This window comes from Mycotypha africana, assembly GCF_025528875.1.
Source record: "Mycotypha africana strain NRRL 2978 chromosome Unknown BDF20scaffold_1, whole genome shotgun sequence".
Lineage (NCBI taxonomy): Eukaryota > Fungi > Mucoromycota > Mucoromycetes > Mucorales > Mycotyphaceae > Mycotypha > Mycotypha africana.
This window is the reverse complement of record NW_026515725.1, coordinates 2,872,015-2,889,318: the sequence shown is the minus strand read 5'-3', so window position 1 is coordinate 2,889,318 and position 17,304 is coordinate 2,872,015. Positions and strand designations below refer to the sequence as shown.

Genomic DNA, 17,304 nt, shown 5'->3' with positions numbered 1-17,304 from the left:
TATTCTCCACAACTACCAGACCAATCTCCCCAACAACAGACTCTGCCATCTTCTGCTACTATAAACCATAGGACGACGTCTCCTAATTTGAGTTCATTTAACCCGCCCAAGAAGAATGGCCCTAGTGCCAATTTCTCTCCTCACAACACTCAACAAGCTACACCTCCGTCCAATATCCCAATGACAGCAAATTGGCCACCTGTTGGTCAATATGTAAGCTTGATTTTTTAAAAAGTTTCTGTTTGTAATTTAAACAAGCATCTGATAAAACATTTGACACTTTCTCTTAAATCATGCCCATTTAAAAATTCTAGTATTTCCCTGCTCAATATTCCATGCCTATGCCTTACATGATACCACAACCACCACCACACACTGTTGGTCCACCCATGCTCGCCGTACCCTCTCAAGCTCGAAAAGTTATCACTATCATCAATCCCGAAACCGGTACAGTGGTTGATACCAGCTCTTCATTTGTAGCGCGCCGTCGAAATAGCAATAGTAGTACCACTTCTACAAACAGTACAAAGCCTTCGCCACAACCTCTCAAGGCAAAACCTGATTTTGTCAAACCGTCACATGTGTCGAAACGTATTGAAATTGTCGATCCAGCGATTCGTGATAGGTTGATACGTGAAAAGAAGGAACGCGAAGAAGCTGAAAAAGAAGCTCGACAAAAGGCCGAAGAAGAGGCAAGAGAGGCTGAACGTAAAGCAGAGCAGGAAAGGCTGGAAGCCGAACGTAAAGCCGAGCAGGAGAGGTTAGAAGCAGAACGTAAAGCCGAGGAAGAGAGATTAGAAGCAGAACGTAAAGCCGAGGAAGAGAGATTGGAAGCCGAGCGTAAAGCTGAGGAAGAGAGATTGGAAGCCGAGCGTAAGGCAGAGGAGGAGCGAAAAGAAGCAGAACGTAAACGGCTTGCTGAAGAAGCAGCCGCAGCCGCAGCCGCAGCATTAGAAAAGCAAAAGCAAGAAGATGAAGCACGTAGAAAAGAAGAAGAGGAACGGGAATCGAGACGTGTTATCCATGAACTTGAAGCTGAAAAAAGAAAACAAGAAGAGTTGCGCGCTCATAAAGTTGGACGAGTACCATCACCTTTGATTACCCATGACAGTCTTGTCACCGATTCACCTCTAGCATCACCAACGGTAATCAATAAGGCTCCGCCTATTCAGGCTACTTTGATCGATGATTTTAGTAAAATTACGTATCCTGAAGGAATTACAGGTCCCAATATTACCGACAAGAAGAAGTTAATGTACAGCACAAACTTTATGATGCAATTCCGCCCCGTTTGTTTGGATACAGATTTCGACCTTTCAGTCATTAGAGAGTCTTTGGAACAAAGTAACAATAGTCGTGCAAATTTTCAACGCCAAAACTCTGACCGTGGTAACAGAGCTCCTCGTACTCCAAGTGGCATGAACAATGATAACAATATGTTCCGAATGGGATCCCGTGATGGCCGTATGGAAATGGGTAAATTTAATATGGGTCGTCCTTTGACTGTCCGCAACAATAGTACACAGAATATGGAGCGTCAAGGTTCTCGCGGTGGCGGTATGTCGAACCGTGGTGGTGGACGTGGTGGAAGCAATTTTGGCGGCATGAAAATTATCCGCAATCCACCTCAACAGCATAATGCACCAGCCTCACCAGGTGCTCCTTTGGACGATCTTCCTCTTCCCAAGAGTGAAAACAGATGGGTCCCTGTCAGTGCCCTCAAGAAAGCCGAAGCTCCCAAGGAAGGCGAACTTATGTCACAAGAATACATCACTCGCAAAGTTAATGCTCTCCTCAATAAGTTAACTTTAGAGAAGTTTGATTCTATTGCTGGACAAATATTCGAGTATGCTAAGCAATCTGCCAAAGAAGAAGATGGTCGGTCTTTACGTACTGTTATTAAGTTGGCATTTGAAAAAGCTTGTGATGAACCTGCATTCGCCAGTATGTGGGCTCGCTTATGTAGATATATGCTGGATAATATGACAGACGATATAAAAGATACTAGCATTTTAGATAATGAAGGAAAACCTACCAGCGGTGTACTTCTTTTCAGGAAATACTTGTTCAACCGTTGCCAATCCGAATTTGAAAAGGGGTGGAAAGTTAATATGCCAGTTGTAGATGAAGCAACTATGCTTACTGATGAATATTATGCTGCTGCTAAGGCTAAGCGTCAAGGCCTCGGTCTAATTCAATTTATTGGTGAACTTTTCAAGCTTGATATGCTTTCCGAACGTATCATGTATAGCTGTATGATCAAGCTTTGTAATGATCCACAGAATGCAGGTGATGAAGAGGCAGAATCGCTATGTAAGTTACTTACCACCATTGGACAAGTTCTGGATAAGAAGCCTAAGACTGCCAAATGGGTGGATATTGTTATGACAAGAATGAAGAATGAAATGAGCAGCAGTCCAAAGCTTACATCTCGTGTTAAATTCATGATTCAAGACGTGCTGGACTTGCGTAGAGATAAGTGGGTACCTAGAATAGCCAATAAGCAAATCGGACCTACCACTATTGCAAAGATTCATGAGCAAGCTGAAAAGGATAAAGAAATTAAGGAAGCAGCAGCAGCTACGAAACGTAATACCAGCTCTCGTGGCCATTTTATACCCAATGCTAACCAATATAACAGTCATAATAATCACCCTGTATCTCGTACTGGCTCATTCCGTGGTGGCTTCTCGTCTCCATCCTCATCAGGCGCAAATCAAATCCATAACTCACACAACGGAAACTTGAATATTGGCAATACCAATAATGTAACTGTTTCCAGTGACGACTGGAATACAGTATCGCAAGGTGCCAATAAAAGCCGAGCTACTGATCTCTCGAATTTTGGTAAAATGGATAGAAGTCGTCCTAGAACTAATATCTTGGGTCCCTCCAACAGCCCTTTCCCCAGTTTAAGCCGCGGTAAATCTGGTGTTAAATTGGACACTAAAGCATCTGCCGATAGCGGTAGAGCTAGTCCTGCCACAAATATGTTTAGTGCCCTTTCGTCTACCGGCGAAAAATCCACTACAGAAGATCGCAAACCACTTGACTTATTACCAAAGTCAGCAGACGCCACAGCTAATAACGCCACACTATCCCCTGCATCATCGCCACAACTCACTTCCGATAAACCTAAATTATCAGATGAAGCCGTTAAACGTAAATGTAAGAATATTCTTGAAGAATACTTCAGTATTAATGATAAACAGGTAAGAGTGACATCAGCCTATGATATAATCTTCCCAACAGTTAATTTTGCAATGCATTTTGCTGATCAAAAAACGTACTGTTATTACACAGGAACTATCTGAGTGCGTTAAGGAGCTGGATTGCCCTCATTACCTCATTCTTCTTGTTGGTCAAATGCTTACTGTCGTTGAGAAAAAGGCGCAAGATGTCGAAAAGATGTGCGACACGATAACGTACCTTCGTTCTCAAAATCTTATATCAAAGGAACATTTTATTGGTGCCTTCACTTCTTTCATGGAAGGTTATGATGACCTGACTATTGATGTACCTCAAGCTCCCAAATTCGTAGCACAACTGCTTAAAGCTTGCGAACTTACACCTGAGGAAGTGAACGGTAGTGCTTTTGAGTCTCTGAAAAATGCTTTTCATACTTCTTAATTTTATGTGTATACAAAGATAGATATAATAAAGAAAGAAAAAAAAAGTAGTATAAGTCAAGAGATAAGGCTTTCCTGCAACGAATTAATCATTGACGGTTTCAATGATAGCAAATTTTTTTAAAAAAAAAAGAATAAAAAGACAAAGCCTCTCTTATTTGATTTATCTATATTAGATTTACACGAGCATAAACAGTAATCTATCTTCTTTTGGTTTAAGTATTTATTTTATAATAGTACGTAAAAATGTAAAATCAATGGTAGTCTTTTAATGTCTTAGTAACAACTCCAGTCGCTTATTGATTTCTAAAGTACTTCAACAAGAAAAAAGCTTTAAAGCCAGAACAACTTTGTCCAATCAAATTTCGTTCTCAGAGCAAATATATGCGGGCAGGCACCATTTGGATTATTCAGCAATGTGTGAATTACAAATCCTGTGAGCTGCCAGCTTAAAAATGCTTTGAGCCAGTAAAATTTTCCTCCTTCCCCCTTTTACAAACATTTAAAGAATAAAAAACTAAAAGCTTTCCTCACTACTATCCTAACTACTTTGTAGTAGGAATACACCTTCAGAATTATATCCATTTTATATGAAGACGAATCACACTTCACAAACCTTGAAAGAAATCCAGCAAATACAGCGATCCAACAAGTGCCCTTATAGAAAACGAAACACTAAACAAGGAACATCCAAAAAACGAACGAAAACATATAATAATTGTAAATACAGTCAAGCTTGTGCATTATTAGAAGCTATTAAACTAAATGGACGGAAACGGTTGAACGATCGATGCGTAGGTAAGTCTATAACGATAAAAAAGCTAACACCAAGCATTTATCAATCAAATTACTCATCTTTTGATTTTCCTGGTATGGGTTTTTTTTTTGTTGTAAAGCTCACATTTCTTGCTATATTGCTCGAGCATGGGAAGAAAAGCCTTGTCAACAGAAGGTTAAACAAATTTTTTGCATGATTCGAAATATGCTCGAAGCAGCCAGCATGGATGCAGCTTTACCGTTCGATATAGCTCTTCAAGTATTTTGTCAGAATCCCTTAGGATCCACTACAATTTGCCCTAGCACAACTCTCTTGATTGCAATGAGATATGTAGAGCGTCTAAAGAAGGTACAGTTAGGATCCAGAAAAAAAAAGAAGAAATTGAAATACCTGGATTTCATTATCCATCATATGACAGTTACTAATTTTTCTAGCACAACCATTACGAAAAATTAGCGTTACCATGATGTGAAAGGCAGCCCTGGATGTTGCTTTCGAATGATAATCGTTGCCTTCAACATAGCTTTAAAATATATGTATGATTGCCTACGATTGATAATATATACCAGTATGCGACAGTTACCGTCAGCAAACAGAGTAGTTAATTTAATCACACCACCCAGTTCACCGAAAAAGACAACCCCTCAAAATTTGGATGCCAACGCTACAGAGGTTGAAAATACCAAAGTAAAAGCAAATTCAACAGCACAAAGCACTGTTAAACCAGAAATCTCAATAGACTCACAGACGGATACCTCTACATGTTCTGATGTAGAACGCGCATTGAAAATTGCTTGTTTGGAACGAGAATTCCTTTATTGTCTTAACTACGACTTGTCTGTTGAAGATCCTTCAAGCCTCGTTACTTGGGCGCATAATTTTGATAATTCTCCAGCGAACTTCAATTGCGTTAGGCAAGAGTACACCTCCGCCGACGAAGCAGATGATGAGATGGAAGAAGAAGATCCATAACAATAACATTATAATCGTACTTTCTTTATCTCCTTGTACATATACCAAATATACCTGATGTTCCATCATAGCCTTTATATCAATCATAATAAAATCAAAAAGCTGTTCAAATGCGCTGATTTAAGTCTACACCGAACTTTGGTCAATGTGACTTGATACCAAACCCGTTCGCTGTTACAAACGTTCTGCCATTAGATACTATTTCAGTTTCTATCTTATTTGCTTTTTTGTTTCCCCGTGTTTCAGCAACAAAATATGAAGCTCATCACTGTTGCATCCTTATTGTCATTGACTTCCATGGTGGCAGCCTTCGAGTCCACTGTCCCTTGTTTCATGTGGTCTCGCAAACAGTAAGCTATTCTACTGTTCCAACACGGAAGGAAAAAAAGCTTAACCACTTTATTCTATATAGTTATATCGACAATTCGATGAAGGCCGATAATCATCTCGTTATTAGCAATACCGATGCTTCATCAACCATTTTGTCTTCGTTATCGCCTGATATTTGCTCAGCCAAACTTATCGCTATAATTAACCAACCTGAGGTTTGTTGAAACAGATTCTTTTAGCAGAATTGGTTTTGAAAGTCTTTTCCTCATCCCTGCAACACTCACTGACTTGAAAAAAAACGCTTGTATATTGATAGCTTCACTTCACTGATTTCACTCGTTCTGAAGTCTCGGATGCTTTCACTCATATGAGAGTAACGTATCTCCGTTTTCTTTTCATACCTCATACAAATCCTTTTTGTGGAAAGCTTATATATTTGCCGTTCATGGATAAACTTGCATAGGATCGCAGTAGTCAAGCAAATACACAGGTGCACTTCGAATATATTACTGATGGTGTGGATGTTTACGATGTTGCCAAAAAGATTGCCAGCAAATGTCAGTCTTCTGTATCCATTCTAGATCCTTCAAGTGAGTTTTTTGTGTTCGTTTCACTATTGAGAAAAGCTAAATATTCTGTTTGTAACTTGTTGACTCTTTCTTAAATCTAAAAATTATATAGCTGTATCCTATGATGATTTCATAGAACAAAATGAACCCATGGTCGCCCTTGTTCCCTTCCCCGCTTTTGAGGATGATACCGGCAGGTTAAGAGAAAATGGTAAGTGAATTAACGTCCCTTAGCGAGAAATCGAAAAATCATTGGAACTCACGACTTTCGAAATTTAGACGCGTTACTTCGAAAATTCATTGATATTGTTGAAGAAAAAGTTGACAACGACTATGCTTTTATTTACACATCTGATAGTGCAAAGGTAACAGAACCGAAAAAGAAAAAAGTATTGCAGATGTCATTGGACGCTGTCTGTCACGACAAGAGATTAATGATTGTTTCTATATTTTATTTCAACAAAAAATAGAGTAAAATTGCTAATGAAAAGCGTAACTTGCAGCATCTACATCGTCGCGCTCCTACACCTATTGACAATCGTCCTATCTTTGAAAAGTATCAATTATTTACACCTGGCGTTTTTATGGTGCTCGGTATTGTGTTCCTCTTCATGTTCATTGCAGGAACAGGTATCACTTGGCTAGTAGGCATTCAAACACCTACTCGTTTCGAAGCAGCAGCAGCAAAGCAGAAAAAGACAAACTAATAAGCGCGATGAAAACTTTCCTTTCAAACACTTAAAACGTTCAATGGTATATTCCCCCTTTCCTCTTTTTTATATCTCTTATCCGATGTTATTCATATCTGGTTCCCACAATAATAAAAGACTGGATAGCCCACTTCTCAAAAATATTTGTATGTGTGTAAATATGATGAGATATCGAAATGAGGATATATTTTATTGTTGCTCAAATAAATGAGGTTTCGCCGTGTCAACTGCCATCAATGCGGTATGATACAAAGCGACTTCTGTAAATTTAGCAACGCTCACAACTGAGGTATCGCAACTTGTAACAGCTAAACCAGCGTAGACGTCACGAGCAAGAACGAAAGGTATAATGGCAAAGGATTCCCATACAGCATCAGTATTAGTTGACATTTCTACGTGTTGTATCTGCGCTTCAAACATATGATTATCTTTATGACGTATCAATCGTAAACGATAAGGGGGTGCAGCCTTCATCTTCTTGATCAATTTAGTCGATTCGGTATTTTCGTATCTAATTTGAATAAAGATGCCCTCTGCGGGTGAAATACCAATCATGATAGAAGGTGCTCCATGTCCTAAATGCTCTCTCACCATAATCCCAGCTTTTGCACATTTAGCAAAAGCCGAATGGGAACGGACGGTGCCCTCGATTACGCCTTGCTCTAAAAGAGGTTGATAGACGAACCGAAAAGCATCTGCTTCATTATCTATGTCAGCACCTGAGCCCCATAATGTGAAAGTAGAGTCTGAATCTGCTGAAACGGTTCCTGGTAAACCAATACGACTTTCCTCGCCAATGTCCGTTGTTTGCCAATCGCCGGGTAGGTTAGGATTGGGTAGCGGACCAGGCAATGGCTCTCTGGGATGGGTTAATTTTGCTTCGAGTAGAGTAGCTAGTTTTTTGGCCAATAGATCATGTCCTGTATCTGTTAAATGTCCCTGTAAAAACAGCGGGTTAATACCCCTTTTCATTTCTCCCAACTGACTTAAATTGAAAAATATATATTGTATATATCCATAGATATACTTTACATCATCTTTGTAGTATGTAAGGCCGTACCTTAACCAAGCTGTTGTGTCTATAAAATAAACATATTGATCTCCTTGCTGTGTTAGATCCAGAACGGATTGCTGAGAAGGTCGATACATATCGCCTAAAGGTTCTGATAGAATAAAGATAGGTGCATTCTCGCTCAATCGTTGTCGTCGTAGCTTGGATAGGAACAAAGTCAACCTATCTAAATACTCATCGGAAGCGTATCCTTTGTGTCGATCATTTGTGCCTAGTAAAACGACAACACCCCAGAGAGAATTGTTTACTGCTATTTGTTGCTGTTGATGGTAATTCGATTGCAACCCATCAAAATATATATTCTCTATACCGTCAATCAATGTAGCATTTTCATACGCAACATACGAATGTTCTAAGCCTGCAAATTCGCTTGCTTTCCAGGAGAAACTGGACAGTATTTGTTGGCTACTTTGTAAGCCTAAAGTAAGGTCATGGCCAATAAATTCTATGGATGGTTTGTTCCGAGAGGGCGGTAAGGTCACACTGGTTTCGTCAACGAGAATAGATCGTAAGCGAGTACCAAGCTCATTAAGGGCGATCGCGTTAGAAATGACTGTCAGTTCGTGCGGCCCCTCTGTATCTAGACCCTCAGGAAACAAATTAATGATACTACTGGTGCTACTGTTGAACGATCGGTACTGTCCTTTATTAAGCTGTACAGTAACAGAAGTGGAACTGTCGAATAGGTCAAGTTTGATAAAGCGTGTTTTATCAAGTATCACTCTAAAATAAGCACCGGGCCAGCTGTTTGAAATATATGTTGAAGTTCGTTGCCAACGTCCATAGTATTGTATGTTTTGATCGTGGAATGGAATCTCTTTGGTCGAGGCAACAGACAGGAGTAAGACAGTGGTGGTAAATAGCTGTAGCAAGAATAGGTGGAAAATTCTATGGCTGGATATATTGACCATGAGCATGTCTATTTTATATCTTGTTACCGTCTCCGAAATGAATAGCAATGGATAATGATGGTTGAAATAGAGTAAATATGGTGCACTATGGGGTGTTGGGAGGACTTTACACTTCCATTAGAGCTGAAAAAAAAACTGCAAAGAATAACAATAAAGAGGGGTGTGGTGGGACACGAAATGAGTTAAAGTAGGGAAAAACCAATAGAAAGTCAGCAGCTATTAAAGCGCTTTACACCTTAATTGGATCAAAAAAGTTGCTCACTCGTTTAAAGACATTTAGCGATATGTGGTAAAAAGAGAGGCTTGGGTATCCTATCATAGTTCAACAATTTTTAGTGTAGAAACAATAATGGAGCTTTAGAACACACTCTCCCGTTGCAAAAATCTCATGGAGCCACATATGATCGAGGTGTTTTCTAGAAATGAAAGGTAGTTGTTCTGTTTCATATAGGTTTTATTGTAGTGTCAAAGCGATAAGTTGATCGTTGGATGCGAAGTCGGAAAAAATAAATAAGGGGAGAAGTTATTGTTTTCGTTTGCTCATACCGTTCATCGAATAATAATAAAAGGCTGCTTGTAAATGTTGTACATGCTAATAGAACGGGGAGCGGGAGGGGTAAAAGGTGTGTTTTTGTCGTTTTGAGGAAGATCAGCATTTACATCCACCTAGCTTGCAAAGGATCACTATATAGATCATGCCAGCCTCTTTCTAACTGACCAGTATATCCACCATCCTCCAAGTCATCACCGGTGTCAAACTGCAGATAATCATTATTATCGTTACTGCAATCCATATGGGAAGGCGTCTTCAAATTCTCATCATCATCTGTGGTATTAGAATCATCTTCTAGCATCATACAATCCTCCTCTTCTCCTGAAGCCGCGAAAGAAATGGGTATGTCGTTCTTGGCAGTTGTATTATGAGTCGTCGCTGTAGATGTAGGCATAGAGGTGATAGTATTAATACAATCATAAGAAGATGGTGTTGCTAAACATTGTGCATTCAGTAATGCACTTTGATCCAAAAGCGATGACTTTTGAAAACGCTTGACTCTCTCCAGCTTGATTGTAAAAAAAAAAGCAAGCGTAAGTATTTCCATTAATTCATGTTCCAATCCCGAAAAGTGTATAGAGAATGGATGTACCTTTTCTGAACTCTCATCATTTTCAAATTTGCGCTTAGTTGCTCTAAAGGTATCAGATGCAATTGGAATGTCACTGGTGGTTCCAGTGTTTAATGGTGTTTGAGCTGTAAATAAATGTAGACTTTTAGCATGAAATTTGTAACGTTACAAAAGAACTACGACGACTTACAAAGTTGAAGCGTAGAGAATGTCTGCATGATTGTAGTCGAGCTTTTCAATCGTATAGAATTTGGATAGATAAGCTTGATACTACTATGTTGTAAGTATCGCGTATTTGGTTATGATTGATCAAAGCACAAGCAAATGTATACTGAGTTTAACAACAACTACGAAAAAAAAAATAGAAAGAAAGGAAGTTGAAAAAAAAAGCACGGAAAATTGTTCTTATTCAACTTCAACAACAAAGTCACGATAACGATGAACAACCAAGACTTAAATTTTAGAGCGTGTGCGGTAATTTTAGTGGGTTCGTCATGCCGCTCAGCAATATTCGTCGAACAGATTGCTTTTGACACTCCTTAAAACCTAAGAAATTAATTGAAAATCATAATCTCTCAGCCAAATCTTTTCCTTATTCTGCGACCAATTCTAGCTATTCGAGTAGTTACAAGAACTGTTTATTCACATCTGCAGTATCATTTGAGGTTGATATTAATGATGATGTTAATATGTACAAGATCAAAAATGGAAAAAAGCATACTGGAACGTATTTGCTTTTTCGTTGTTCATGTTAATGCTTTTGTCTAAGTGATTTTGACGACGTGTTTTCATGGTTTCTACAAAACTTTAAAAAAGAACAAGAATGAACAGAAACTTGCTATTTGAGTAGTAGAAGTGTCCGGGGATCGGGCTGTTTTGCCCATCTGAATTGTCGCTGTATATGGACCGCTTGATCGTCGAATTTTTCTATCGTTTCATAGCTTATATTTACAAACCAATGGTTCCATCTCCTAAACCTGAAAGACCACCATTCTACGTAAAGCAAACGATTTTTAGCAGATGAATTCTTCCGAAATAAGAAGTAAAAAATCAGGGTTATGCAATGCTTATCGGATAAATTCTTACGTCAATTGGACACACGAATGTTGCTGATGAAGATATAGTTGGATGGACTTTTACCATAAGTACTTTCGCTGTCAAGTGGATAGTGTAATCAATGGTAATATCTTGCTTCTTTCCGCCTGTCAAACCACATTTATCTGCTATGTCAGTCAGTATAGATTGATCTAGATCGATATCGGGATTGTACTCAATATGAAAAGGGAACGTAAAATTAAAGTGGCTGTATTTCGGTACTGCTTGCTGTTCAAGATACCCTCCTCCAATTTGTGGACGCCCACCTTTCGGCGTCGGATAAAACGCCTATTTCGGAAAGAAGAAAGTTAAGTCATTGATTGAATTGTTATACAATGCAAAACTCAAAAAAAAAAAAAACTCCAATATTTCGCTTTGAAAACAGTCCATGGTATAACTTACAGTTGCATTGATATTTGAAAGGTCAATACTCAACAAATTTGGATTATTCACATTGATAATCAAGCCGAAATTAATTCTAAGTCCATCTCCTGTAAAGCTTATCTGAGAGCCTGTCGTCGGATTTGATGAAACACCAGCCATATCGACTGTGGGCATGATGAATGTGCCCGCTATGGCAGCCAGTACGATTATGACGATAATGATCGCAATAATTATAAACCAAATTATACCTGCTGCCCACCCTGGAAGACAGCAGGCACAACAGAGATATCGTATACAAGCGTTTCTTCCCTCCATCCGTCGTCGTCGTCGTCGTCGTCCTTTTTTATTATCGGTTGGATAATCACCTAATTCAGTGTCTGCCACATGTCCTTCATCCATTTCTGAGGATTGACGTTTACCTATCAAATGCGTAAATTATTTAAGGGTTAGTAAAGCTAGCGACTTTATGTAGCTATAGGGAAGCTTTCTGTCTTTTACCGGGAACCTCATATTTATCCTCTGTATAATAATGTCCATTTGGGGGAGGAGTAGATGTTGGTGTATATGCAGTCGTAGAATCAAAATGAGGAGGTAATTTCGGTGGTGGTGAATTTGGAGCTGTTCTTATGGACTGCGGTGGATGCATATCGTTGTTACTCTCTGCATTGTTAGGCGGTAACATAATAGGGTATTTTACTGTTCGACTGCCGAAACAGAAAGTGCAAAAATTTTATGTTACAGAAAATGGATAAAAATGCCAAGAAAGAGAGAGAGGTATCAAAATACAAAAAGTAGAGATGTAGAAAGCCTAGATAAAGAGTCCATTCTGGTTCTTTCCCCTCTTTTTAGCCTAGTTTCTTCTGCGGGTAATGAAGTTCGAACTGTTCATCATTTCGATTTACTTAATTTCGGATTACCTTTTTTTTTCTTATTTGAGACATTTTCAATTTTGTTTTAAAACGTTTACAAAAAAAAAATTCCACAACCTCTCTTTCTATTGGCAAATTTTCTATCTTGATCTCAGACGAACATTTACTAATTTTGGACGAACTTTTATGTACGCTGCTTACCACTGATGAGTGAGAAAAGAGGTATTGAAGCAAAACACTGACGATAGCGAATCAACACCCAAGGGTATTATTATAGCGCATTAAATTAGATTATGAATGAAATGCTCGTTATAATGGATATAATCTGTGTCTAAATTTTGTATAAAGCTGACTGAAACTATAGATTAGTTCGCCAATAAAGACAATCCCTGACCTTTTTTTTGTAAACGTCTAAAAAGTAAAATATTGATTCTTAAAAAAAATTAAAGTCGTTCAAATGTGTTTAAGAATGATTCAAATTTTCAAATTATTACGCACCATTTGTAATACGGGGATTGAAAAGTAAGTTGACTTATTATTTTTCTATGATGCTCTTTATCAATTACCTTAATATTCGTCAAGCGAATCATATCTATCTTAACCACTTCGTTTTCGCATATATCAACATCTTCCAAATCGATATATCAAAAAAAAAACTTCTGAAATAGGACAAATAGACCTACCATTTGTAATAAGGAGACGTCAGAATAAGGTTGCAGCAGATTGTGCAGTTACACAAAAAAAACCATCTGCACAGCTATTTTCGTTTATCCCTAAGTCTCAAGAATTGTCAGCACAACGTAAAGGAAGCCGACAATAAAGTTTCTGGCTGCTATTGCAACATGTAATAATTTTGTGAACGGATGAAATAATAGGATACACAATCTTGGAGTGGCGGGTTTTACATTTCTTTCAATCATTAGAAGTAGCAATTAAACCATTGTTATTCCAAGATGTAACTGATAAAAAATTTTGAACATTTTTGTCTATTGTTCAAGAGTGTATGATGATGTTGTATCTAACAATAACCAGTGACAATGTATTTATTAATTAAGTATTATTCATATTAAGTAGCCAGGTTATACTTATACTAAAAATAGCTTAGAAAATAAAACTTGAAAGAATATATGTATAAAGAGTGCGAAATGAAGATATTCATATGTACAAATGGAATGCATATCGTAAGTACGATCGATTGACGGTAAATGGAAGCAGTGCTTGTAAGGCAAATGATTCAGTCTATCATGGTGATCTGAACATAACCACGTATTGACGCTTTCAGTTTTATATCTACGTCAAGGTTTAAATCAAGTCTTAGTCGTGGCGGGTTGCGTGTGGAAGATCTTTCTTTCTTTTGCTTTTGATCATCTACCTTTTTCAAATTAGAGGCATAATTATCCAATCTTTCTTTACGCTCATCCATCATTGGTCCTTGGAGTTTTTCGGAGTGCTTCTTTAGTCTGTCTTGGCGATCAACAATATCAGGTCGCTTAAATTTGTGAGCACACCGCTTTAATCTTTCTGTGCGTTCAATGAAATCAGGATGATTGAAACGTGCAGCATGTTCCTTTAGTGTTTGGGCTCGTTCAGCGAATTCTGGGTCATTGAATCGATCGATACACTTTTTCAGTTTCTCGACTTTTTGCAATAATTCAGGTCGGTTCAGTTTGGCCGCGTGTTCCCTGAGTACGTCAGCCCGTCGTTTCAGTTCGTCTTCATCAATGCTTTCAGTGAAATGCTTCAGCTTTTCAGCTCTGGCTCTCATTTCCGGACTGTCCATCTTCGCAGCATGTTTTTCCAATTTTTTTGCGCGTCGTGCCAACTCTTCCTCATCCATAGACTGTACATGTTGTTTCAATTTCTCTGCTCTCTGTTCTATTTCTGGTGTGTGCATTCTTGCAGCATAGTGCTTTAATGCGTCTGCTCGTTCTACAAGTTGCTCCTTGTCAATCGATTCCGTAAACTCCTTCAGCTTTTCGGCTCTTCTCTTAATGCGAGGGCTGTTCAGCCTTGCAGCGTGTTCCTTCATCATTTCGGCTCTGTCAGCCAGTTCCTTTCTATTCATACGCTCACTGTATTCTTTTAGTCTCTCTGCTCTTTTTGCTAGTTCGGGTGTTTTGAACCTTTCTGCCTGTTTCTTCATTGCCTCTGTTCTCTTTGTTAAATCCTTTTTTGCAATCTTCTTAGCAAACTGTTTTAAGTCATCGGCCCTCTCCTGTATGTCCGGATCGTGCATTCTATCGGCAGCCTTTTTGATGCTCTTGGCTTGCTTTTTCAATTTAGCACGTTGCTCTTCGTCGATCAACTTTTCATTTTTCTGTGCTCCAGTATCTTCTTCATTGGCCTTCTTTTCAGTGATTTTTTTCACCTTCGCACCCTCATCCTCCGTCACCTTTTTCTTGCTACTTTTCGTTGTTGCTGGTTTCTTTTTTTTCTTTGTCTTCTGTTTAGTATCCTTGTCTGTGCTTTTGTTCGTTTTTGTTGTGGATGCAGAATTCTTATTTGATGTTTCTTCTGTCTTTGCATTGCTGTCAGCCTTCTTTTCAGCCTCAGTAGTAGATTTGCCTACCTTCTCACCCATTCGTCAATATACAATAATAATCTGTCGCTGCACAAAAAGAAAAAATAAATGTAATTACAAGATCGAATTTGGACATAAGATCAAAAAAAAAAAATAGTTCCAGGGAAGGATAGACTTTTTTCCAAATTGTGCAAGTTTGATTCTGACCTCGAACGGGAGACCCAGTGTATCGTACAGTTGTGTGCAAATGATATCATTTTTTTTTTTTTTAAATCGATGAAAATTTCCATTTTCTTTTTTTTTTTGGGACTCTGTCCTAGAGGGGCATAGCACTCCACACAATTATCTCCGCCCCTGACCCCTTTGTGTGGCGCCCTCTCGCTTCTTGCATAAATCTTGTGCAACGATTTTTTTTCTACTTTTGTGAAAATGAAAAGATACATTGTTTCCATGGAGATTATTCGGTAGTCAAGATTTTCCTTAGAATAGTTTGTTAGACACAATTACGTGACAATGACAGGTATTGCAGCCATAGCAACGTTTTTTTTTTCTTGTTTTATCTTTTTTTTTGTCCGTTTTATAAGCTTTTTTACGTTTTAATCCCTAGCTACTATTGTTATAATTATTATTATATTTTTCTTGATTTGATCTTTGATTACTAACTTCCTCTTGTAATTAAAAAAAAAAAACTATACCATGGCCGATAACGCTAATGCAAAGAAAGACGCTCCTGCAAAGCAGCAACAAGCTGATAAACAAAAGCAGGGTGCTCAACAGCAACAAGCAGGCAAAAAATCTGGTCAGACCAACGATAAGGCCAAACAAGAAGCCCTAAAGAAGAAACAGCTAGAACAACAAAAGGCTGTTGAAGAAGACGATGATGATGATGACAATGACGATGAATATGACAGTGAAGATGACAGTGATGACAGCGATGAAGACGATAATGATGAAGGTGACAGCGAAGAAGAGACTGATTCAGAAGAAGAGACTGATTCAGAAGAAGAAACTGATTCAGAAGAAGAAACTGATTCTGAGGAAGAAGAGGAGGAGAGTCTCATACCAAGTGCCGCTGGTCAAGTCGCAGGTAACGCCAGTGCCTCGAATAGTAGTGATCATCCTCTAAGTTTGCGTTTGGATTTGAATTTGGAGGTTGATATCGAGATTAAAGCAAAGGTGCATGGTGATGTGACATTGGCCCTTCTTCGTTAACGTACCATCCTTCAAGTTCGATAATTTGTTTGTACATTATATTCCAATATATGCATATCTGTATCTGTATCTATATTAATTGTATACTATTTATTAATAAAGAATCAATCACTTTTTAACTTTTTTTTTTTTTTTGTTTCTACTAAGTTAATTTCTGTTTACTTGTTGATCATTCGTTGTTAATGAAGGTCCCTATTTTATGAGACATTGAAAACACATATATCTTTGTTACTCATATTGGAAGCAAGAATGTTCATTAGCCTGACATATGGAAAGATCTCACAATGTACTGGCTATTTGAGTCGACAGACGCTAAAGGCACGCCATGGTTTATATGGACAAGTTTTTATTCATTGGTTTATAAATGGAACTAATACGTAACAAAAAATAGTAGAATAAAAGGGATATTATATTTATACAATACAGTTTATAAAAAAAAGAGGTAGGGATACAAAAACTAAGCAAGTAGAGCTAATGTGACATCACCGTGGACTCTCGCTTTAAGTGTAATTTCAACTTCCAAATTCAAATCAAGACGTAGACTTAGGGGATTGTCATCATTGCTGCTACCACTTTGTTGCTGAGGAGGAGCAGCAACTTCTTGTTGTCCACCTTTGACGAGATCTTTAGACTTGGACTTCTTCTTCTTTGGCTTCTTGGTTTTTTCTTTCTTTTGCTTTGCTGGTGCCTTTTGAGCTTCTTCTTCATGTTCGTCTTCAGAAGTAACCTCTTTGATCTTTTCGTTCTGTGGCTTTTCCATTTCCTTTGTTGGTGGCATTCTTGCTTAGTTCCTTATAAGCTGTATATTGGTTGAATAAATAGATGATTGATTAATATATCGTGCACGCAAGAGAATTAATTTTAATAAGTTAAAATGAGAACAGTAATGATAATAAGAAAAGCTGATAAATAAAGAATTCACACCTTTTTTTTAAAAAAAGTGGACAAGCCCTTTAACTTTGTCCGGAATAAAAAAAAAAAAAAAGGACGAATGATAAAACAATGATTGCATGGCGGGCAATGGATGTCGTGTGTGTGTGCATGTATCTTCTCGTTGGAATTTCTGTTTAGATCAAAGTTCAAAATGATTTCATCCAACAAGCATCGTATTTCCCTGTGGAACTGCTA

At 38.1% G+C, this 17,304-nt stretch overlaps 8 protein-coding genes across 8 annotated transcripts; 3 read left to right on the top strand and 5 right to left on the bottom strand.

The window, feature by feature from the left end:
- The first annotated feature begins 788 nt into the window (after positions 1-788).
- BDF20DRAFT_846769 (armadillo-type protein) lies at positions 789-3,921 on the top strand. The gene is made up of 2 exons (XM_053079762.1): positions 789-3,212; positions 3,304-3,921. Exons 1-2 carry the CDS (start codon positions 1,254-1,256, stop codon positions 3,628-3,630), a joined length of 2,286 nt encoding a protein of 761 aa, XP_052941099.1. The 5' UTR covers positions 789-1,253; the 3' UTR covers positions 3,631-3,921.
- Positions 3,922-4,123: 202 nt separating this feature from the next.
- On the top strand, positions 4,124-5,503 carry BDF20DRAFT_846768 (uncharacterized protein). Its single transcript, XM_053079761.1, has 3 exons — positions 4,124-4,427; positions 4,526-4,755; positions 4,864-5,503. Exons 1-3 carry the CDS (start codon positions 4,220-4,222, stop codon positions 5,377-5,379), a joined length of 954 nt encoding a protein of 317 aa, XP_052941098.1. The 5' UTR covers positions 4,124-4,219; the 3' UTR covers positions 5,380-5,503.
- Positions 5,504-5,634: 131 nt separating this feature from the next.
- BDF20DRAFT_909563 (vacuolar ATP synthase subunit S1-domain-containing protein) lies at positions 5,635-6,985 on the top strand (the record flags this gene model as incomplete). The annotated part of the gene is made up of 7 exons (XM_053083605.1): positions 5,635-5,729; positions 5,792-5,924; positions 6,026-6,082; positions 6,173-6,299; positions 6,391-6,489; positions 6,558-6,643; positions 6,749-6,985. 7 exons carry the CDS (start codon positions 5,635-5,637, stop codon positions 6,983-6,985), a joined length of 834 nt encoding a protein of 277 aa, XP_052941097.1.
- A 192-nt stretch (positions 6,986-7,177) lies between these two features.
- BDF20DRAFT_909562 (uncharacterized protein) lies at positions 7,178-8,977 on the bottom strand (the record flags this gene model as incomplete). Its single annotated transcript, XM_053083604.1, has 2 exons — positions 7,178-7,927; positions 8,021-8,977. The coding sequence occupies 2 exons, from the start codon at positions 8,975-8,977 to the stop codon at positions 7,178-7,180; spliced, it is 1,707 nt and encodes a 568-aa protein (XP_052941096.1).
- A 650-nt stretch (positions 8,978-9,627) lies between these two features.
- BDF20DRAFT_909561 (uncharacterized protein) lies at positions 9,628-10,313 on the bottom strand (the record flags this gene model as incomplete). The annotated part of the gene is made up of 3 exons (XM_053083603.1): positions 9,628-10,032; positions 10,117-10,220; positions 10,286-10,313. 3 exons carry the CDS (start codon positions 10,311-10,313, stop codon positions 9,628-9,630), a joined length of 537 nt encoding a protein of 178 aa, XP_052941095.1.
- An 838-nt stretch (positions 10,314-11,151) lies between these two features.
- Positions 11,152-11,889, bottom strand: BDF20DRAFT_810957 (uncharacterized protein; the record flags this gene model as incomplete). The annotated part of the gene is made up of 2 exons (XM_053076643.1): positions 11,152-11,478; positions 11,593-11,889. The coding sequence occupies 2 exons, from the start codon at positions 11,887-11,889 to the stop codon at positions 11,152-11,154; spliced, it is 624 nt and encodes a 207-aa protein (XP_052941094.1).
- Positions 11,890-13,677: 1,788 nt separating this feature from the next.
- Positions 13,678-15,024, bottom strand: BDF20DRAFT_909559 (uncharacterized protein; the record flags this gene model as incomplete). Its single annotated transcript, XM_053083602.1, has 1 exon — positions 13,678-15,024. One exon carries the CDS (start codon positions 15,022-15,024, stop codon positions 13,678-13,680), a length of 1,347 nt encoding a protein of 448 aa, XP_052941093.1.
- Positions 15,025-16,552: 1,528 nt separating this feature from the next.
- BDF20DRAFT_846743 (uncharacterized protein) lies at positions 16,553-17,134 on the bottom strand. Its single transcript, XM_053079760.1, has one exon. It carries the CDS (start codon positions 16,952-16,954, stop codon positions 16,634-16,636), a length of 321 nt encoding a protein of 106 aa, XP_052941092.1. The 5' UTR covers positions 16,955-17,134; the 3' UTR covers positions 16,553-16,633.
- Between the last annotated feature and the right edge of the window lie 170 nt (positions 17,135-17,304).

Coding starts and splice junctions, on each gene's coding strand:
- BDF20DRAFT_846769 (XM_053079762.1), top strand. CDS start 1,254: ATGTACAGCACAAACTTTATGATGCAATTCCGCCCCGTTTGTTTGGAT. Junction 3,213..3,303: donor TCAGTATTAATGATAAACAG/GTAAGAGTGACA, acceptor GTTATTACACAG/GAACTATCTGAGTGCGTTAA.
- BDF20DRAFT_846768 (XM_053079761.1), top strand. CDS start 4,220: ATGAAGACGAATCACACTTCACAAACCTTGAAAGAAATCCAGCAAATA. Junction 4,428..4,525: donor GTTGAACGATCGATGCGTAG/GTAAGTCTATAA, acceptor TTTGTTGTAAAG/CTCACATTTCTTGCTATATT. Junction 4,756..4,863: donor ATGTAGAGCGTCTAAAGAAG/GTACAGTTAGGA, acceptor ACGAAAAATTAG/CGTTACCATGATGTGAAAGG.
- BDF20DRAFT_846743 (XM_053079760.1), bottom strand. CDS start 16,954: ATGCCACCAACAAAGGAAATGGAAAAGCCACAGAACGAAAAGATCAAA.